The sequence below is a fragment of the Panulirus ornatus genome, chromosome 59 (assembly GCF_036320965.1).
Source record: "Panulirus ornatus isolate Po-2019 chromosome 59, ASM3632096v1, whole genome shotgun sequence".
NCBI classification, from domain to species: Eukaryota; Metazoa; Arthropoda; class Malacostraca; order Decapoda; family Palinuridae; genus Panulirus; species Panulirus ornatus.
In genome coordinates this window covers 3,740,550-3,747,036 of record NC_092282.1, presented here as the reverse complement: position 1 = coordinate 3,747,036, position 6,487 = coordinate 3,740,550, and the positions used below count along the sequence as shown (strand labels likewise).

The window sequence follows — 6,487 nt, the reverse complement described above, 5'->3', positions numbered from 1 at the left end:
GCGTTTGGTCTCGGCAAAGAACCAAAATATTTACTCACGAAGGAATATTTTTTTTTTATAACATGTATAGATCATAAGTGAGACTGAGGGTATGTGGCATTTTTAAGTTTTTTCCCCAAGTGTACAAAGTGTAATGCCGGTCCTAACGGTCCTGTAAGAAGATTCTCTTCCATATGCCGCCTTATCTGCTTCTCTCTGTAACCTCCACCCCGCATGAGCGCCTCCTCCCTCACATTCCTGCTTTTTCTCTTGCCATTTCCCTGAGCTGAGACTCCTCTTCCCTTGCCCGGGCAAGCCGCCCAAGAACCTTGTGCGGGGTACGCTAGGAAGATGACGCCATACTTGATGACGATCGGTGAAGGGTATATAAGGCGCGACCCGACCCTTCCTAGCATCAGTTCACTCCGGGACGCCAGAGAAGTGAGTACAAGGTGCGAGTGCTGCAACTCTCACAACCCTTCCTCTCTTCCTGACTGGCTGTTAGCAAATTACTGAACCACGTGACAGGCAAATTACCGAACCACGTGACTACGATTGCTAATAAGAAAAATGACTAGACTCTTCTCAGGTGTGACTAGGGGGATATTAAGGGAAGTGTTGAGAAAGATATGAAAGTGCTTTGTGCTGATAGAACGACATTATGTGACGCTCGCTTGGTGAAGACCATATGTGTTGGGGACGCGACTGTAGTGAGGAGCAAGCTAGTGTGACACTGACGACTTTTCGTGCGACAGATTCTACGCCGGTCATACGCAGGTACAAAGGACTGCTATCACTCATTCTTTGATAAATCCAGAGAAATACGTAAGAGTGAGACATACTAATATGGATTCATACTTGAAGGGGGAAATCTGCTGACATACTAAAGACATATGAAATAACTGTTGCACATTTTCTCTTATATTTCTTAGATTACAAAGGCATTTAAAATTCCTTATGCAGCTGCTGCAGACAAAGATTACTTAAGCAAAGTTCAGCAGCTGTTCGTCCAGACAATTAATTCACCAGAGCAAACATCTTCAGTCATCCTCAACTCAACGCCTGCTGCCAGTCTTGCAGTGTTAGACGTGACTCAAGGACGGTCTATTGTATGGATGATACCCTCTCCAGCATGGGGTGCTCTGCGCACAGAGGTTCAGCTATGCAATTTTTTTTTTCTCTCTCTCTCTGTAGAATTTCTTAGCTAATTTCACACTAAGATTCTCTTCCGTCAGACATCATCATGAAGGTCGTCGCCACCCTCTTGTGCCTCGCTGCCGTCGCCTCCGCCAGGATGGCCTACCAGTTCTCCGACGGCTACTTCGAAGTCCTGGGAGGAGAGCCCCAGCAAACCTTCGACTGCGGCGGCCGCGCCTACGGCTACTACGCGGACGTCCCGACTAACTGCCGAGTTTTCCACGTCTGCCTCCCCATCGCTGACGACCTCGGCGAGATCGTTGAGACCGCCCAGTTCTCCTTCTTCTGTGGCAACCAGACTGTGTTCAGCCAGGAGTCCCTCAGCTGCGCCCATCCCGAGGAGTCCTTCCCCTGCGACCAGGCCGAGACGCTCTACGACATCTCCAACGCCGACTTCGGCAGGATCCCCGAAGAGATCCTTTAGATTCTACCGTCTTCAAATTTTACGATTAATAATAATATGCTACTATTTCACGATATCTGTGATATCTCTGTAAATGTTACAATGAGTCTAGGTCGGTAGCAATAAAACAGATTTTCAATGTTGAATTACTCCAGTTTCTTAATGACCCCTCGATACTTATTTACACACACACACACACACACACACACACACACACACACACACACAACACAAACAAACAAACACATTTGATATATATATATATATATATATATATATATATATATATATATATATATATATATATATATATATATACGGGTTAGAACTTCTAAGCTTTAATTTTCTAACGCTTTCGACTTTTGCAGATGCATCACCTTTTGCCTATCTTCGCTCGGTCTCCTCGTATCATTACACAAGCATCTCCAAGTTCACTCATTTTCACCCCCCTCTACCCACCCATGTGATCTCTTGTTTTGCTAAAGCCTAGACTACACACACACACACACACACACACACACACACACACACACACACACACACACATATATATATATATATATATATATATATATATATATATATATATATATATATATATATATATATATTCCAACAGTCAGGTTAACAAACTTGTTCCAAAGTTGGGGTGCCCAGGTAAATGTTTTTTTTCCTCTTGAACGTTTTCAAAACGGTTAACGACGGTTAGATACGGTAGTTTATCAACAGTTTCAGTTAGTGATAGATTCAGGTAACGTCTGATGAATCGATACATGTATAAAAAGAAAACGAAGTTGTTACCTGTAAATGAAGAAGGATTTGCCTATATATACTGTACTCTGGAACATATACGGAACTTATCGAGAGGTGGAGGTTTGTTCACAACGAATCGTTTTCTCTGTTCCCACAAGGGTACCTAACGTCCTGTCTACCTACCTACCTACCTACCTATCCACCCACCTAGCACGCCGCAGTGCGTCACGATGGCTTTCCTCACTGGAGTCAAGATTATTCAGAATTGCTCAACAGCCAGTTGCGTCATGCTCGTTCATATGCTTACGACCGTGACGTAACGCGACGGACAAGTACCTGGCCTGCCTCAGTCCCACGAGCTGGGGAGATCTGCCAGGTGGCTGCTGGTGGCGGCCTCGCCTTCTGCCAGAGAGACGTGTGCTGGGGCTTCATCCCCCATGTCTTGAGGTTAGAAACGTCGACAAGTGCGTCAGCTTCTTCATCACAGGGGAAGGACTCCACTCACTCCCCAGTGACTCGCCCCAAGGTCAAAACCACCACTCACTCCTCCCCAGTGACTCTCCACAAGGTCAAAACCACCACTCACTCCTCCTCAGTGACTCTCCACAAGGTCAAAACCACCACTCACTCCTCCTCAGTGACTCTCCACAAGGTCAAAACCACCACTCACTCCTCCTCAGTGACTCTCCACAAGGTCAAAACCACCACTCACTCCCCGTTCCTCCTCAGTAACTGTCGCTGAGACCAACCTCTGTACTTGTTTCACCTCATTGACTTTCACTAGGGTCAACCTCAGTCCGCTCCTCCTCAGTGACTCGCCAAGGTCGATCCACCGGTCAGTGAGTCACTCCAAGGTCAACTTTCACTCACTCCTCCTCAGTGACTCAAACTCCACGCACGTCTTGCGCTATAGTACAACACAATAGTCAGAATTTTACTTTCATTTGCCTTTGTACTTGAAGACTGATGATGATGAGCCTTAAGTCATCCACTCATTGCTTCGTTATTGCTATAGTAAGATACAGAATTATGATCATTAACAGGAGTCCGCATGCCATTTTCTATCTTTCTCAGTATATTCTCAGGTTTCGTTGTATTATACTTGATAACTAGAGAGTGGGTAAGGGCGAGTGAGGCCATTCCTTCATCGGTTTTTGGTGCTACCTCGCTATCTTGGGAAACGGCGAACAAGTATGAAAGAGAGATTTCCCTTTATGGGATTTATCGTAAAAATGGGACAGATATGTTTAATTCTCCTTTTACCTTCATGAGGATGGAAAAGAACTGCAGGTGGTAAAACACAGCCAGAAATACGTGTTGTCCATTACGGCGACGCTCTGTTGGTTCTGTCTGGAAAAGAGCGAAAATTTTAAGATCTTGTTTTCTTACCTGTTTGAGGATGGTAGTTGTGTGTCGGTATATGCAGATGTGGAACATGAGGTTACGGTAATGCGCGGTCATGCACATTGCGACTCTCACGTGAAGGAGGAAACGAGAAAGAGAGAGAAATAGAAGCAGAAAAAAAGGCACAACGTAAATGATGAAGCGAGAGACGGCCACAAGGTACACTCCAGAGTTAAACAGACGGGACAAACACTTTCACAGTTAGGGAGAAAATGTTCTGATGGGGAGAAACCTCCATATCATGAGGCCAAGTCGTCCTCACCACACTCCCCGTGGGAACGTTCCTCCAGCTTGCCGGAGTCGCGGAGGTACGTGCATGGTGTACCCAGTAAAACAAAGACGCGAAGCATCGTCTGCCCTCCGTAGCACAGGCGACGAGGCTGAGACCACCCGTGAATGGGTGTCATCTTTAAAACGGTCATGTATCTGACACGCCAGTACCGAGTGCCGAGGAAGCGGCAGTGAACGATTGAGACAAGGGAGCGTTAAGATGCACCAAGAGAGTCACATTACATAATCAGGAAATACCATACTCAAGGTCGACGACGCTTGTCGCTACTGTGGACCCTCTGCTCCCCCGGGCTATGAAAGTCAAGGGTTGGATGGGAGCGTGTGGGAATGATAGAGATTTGAACTGTTTAGGACGCGGTCTTGAGGGTTAGCATTGATGGGCGAAGGTGAGGTTGAGGTGGATAGATCGGGGGATGTCCTGGACCAGAGCGGCTAATATTCAAGGACAGCATGAAACAGGGTATGTGTAGTGATAAGCGAATTCCTTGAGTACGACGGCGCAACCATCAGGTATGATGGCCTGACCTTTTTACCTGGCCCGTAAAAGGTCGTACTGTCGTGATCATGTAGTTGATGTAAGGAATTCACTTGAATGATATGAGATAGCGGACGTATTCGAATCAAATGACGGTAGATTCTTACGTCTCTTTTTCTACCACATCTTTCTCCTTCCAGTCATGGTCTGATCGCTCCTACTCTGGTGCCTGTCGCACCAAGGACAGAACGCACTGGGCCATGAAACTCTCCCTTTCCCTTGAATAAGACTGCTTTCATGTCTATTGGGAAACTGTATAAGCTCTTCTTCGTCCAATGTGAAAAAAAAGAGTTGACTTCATCTAATGGCCAGATTTTTTTTTTTTTTTTTTTTTTTTATAGCGCTACTTAACCAAAAACGTCTCTAGTAACTTTAATGCAGCCTTTCCGTTTTTCTTCCGACCCAGTCAATCCATAGCTATTTCTCCAGCTGCTAAAGCCTCTCCTTTCGGTACAAGGCTTAATCTCCTCTTACTACATTGTATGGTACTGCATCTAGACCTCTGCCCATCATCTACCGCTGGACCTATGCCATCGTCTATATCTTCCTGACGCATTGTTCTCTGAACACTTTCCCAGGGGATGAAAGCCATATGGCCCGGACGGTATACCTCTGCGAGATCTAAGAGTGTGTGCCCCCTATCTAGCTCTGATCACGGATCTATTTCGTCTATGTCTGTCTAGAAACTCATCCTTTATTCAGTTCGACCCAGCAGTGACATAAACATGACGAGCATCACCATATCCTCTGCTCTGTCCTGATAACTCAACATTGTCAACATCAGAGGGACTGCTTCCCACAAGTCTGGGGGGAGTTGTGTACGTGCTTTCATAATTTTTCCTTGTAAGCAGCTATTTCATGTTAGGAGTACTTCAGACGAGGGCAAATGAAACCTCTGTAGACAGAGGTTTCATTTGCCTCAGTCTGAAGTATTACCCACATATCTGGATTGGTTCTTTCTCCACCCTTCAGCTAGTCAGAAAGGAGTCGAAAGCCTGCTTCATTAAGTCTTCAGGCATCACTGCCCCCCCCCCCCCCCCCATCTCTCTCTCTCTCTCTCTCTCTCTCTCTCTCTCTCTCTCTCTCTCTCTCTCTCTCTCTCTCTCTCTCTCTCTCTGAGAATTAGTTTCATTGACTTAAATTTGAACACCCTAATCATTTGCCATATGTAAGCGCCTGTCTATCATTCCATCCATGACAAATTGCAATTGCTGAAGGTCAGTGTCTATCGTAGTCTAATATTCCAGCTTAGAACTGTCCACGAACTTTGATATCTTACGCCGACGCCTGTTATCAGCTTCGTAAATGCGTACAAGAGAGAGAATCGACCCCAAGACTGGTCCCTCTGGCACATCTCCTGTAAAGTATTGAGTGAAGTGGCAGGGGTGGATGGCACTGAGTGTGGTTGCAGGGGTGGATGGCACTGAGTGTGGTTGCAGGGTTGGATGGCACTGGGTGTGGTTGCAGGGGTGGATGGCACTGAGTGTGGTTGCAGGGGTGGATGGCAGGGAGTGTGGTTGCATTGATGGGTGGATGGCAGAGAGTATAGCATGGAGCGTGGTGTCAGGCAGAGGAGGATGGGTGGAGAAAGTCCTCGGAGAATGAACAATGTCAAAAGGCGAAGACAAAAAACTCTGCCCACTTTTGTAGCGTCGGGCTCACACATTAGGCAGACAACAGATGCCGTTCGGTCCGTTCGTTCTCAAGTTGGGCTGCCAACAGATACAATCACGTACGTTAACTAATCACTTTAATTATTCATGGGCAAGTTAACACGGGTCCTTAAGGTAGTGAGGTATAAATCACATTGGTTTTAAACTAATGAAAGTCGCAGTGTTAATGCTATGTTACTGGCGAAAATATTGCTTTAGTTATTTCAAACATAGACCAAAACATCAGTATACACACATTAATGACGATCAGCG

At 46.0% G+C, this 6,487-nt stretch overlaps 1 protein-coding gene across 2 annotated transcripts; it reads left to right on the top strand.

Moving 5' to 3' along the window:
• Window positions 1–273: 273 nt before the first annotated feature.
• On the top strand, window positions 274–1,728 carry LOC139767297 (U-scoloptoxin(01)-Cw1a-like). 2 transcript variants are annotated; one of them, XM_071696506.1, is made up of 2 exons: window positions 274–420; window positions 1,215–1,728. In XM_071696506.1, exon 2 carries the CDS (start codon window positions 1,223–1,225, stop codon window positions 1,598–1,600), a length of 378 nt encoding a protein of 125 aa, XP_071552607.1. In that variant the 5' UTR covers window positions 274–420; window positions 1,215–1,222; the 3' UTR covers window positions 1,601–1,728. The 2 variants fall into 2 exon arrangements, with proteins under 2 accessions (XP_071552607.1, XP_071552605.1); XM_071696504.1 differs by having other exon boundaries at window positions 377–431.
• The last annotated feature ends 4,759 nt before the right edge of the window (window positions 1,729–6,487 follow it).

What these genes read in the sequence shown, in the direction of transcription:
- LOC139767297 (XM_071696506.1), top strand. Translation starts at nt 1,223, where the DNA reads ATGAAGGTCGTCGCCACCCTCTTGTGCCTCGCTGCCGTCGCCTCCGCC.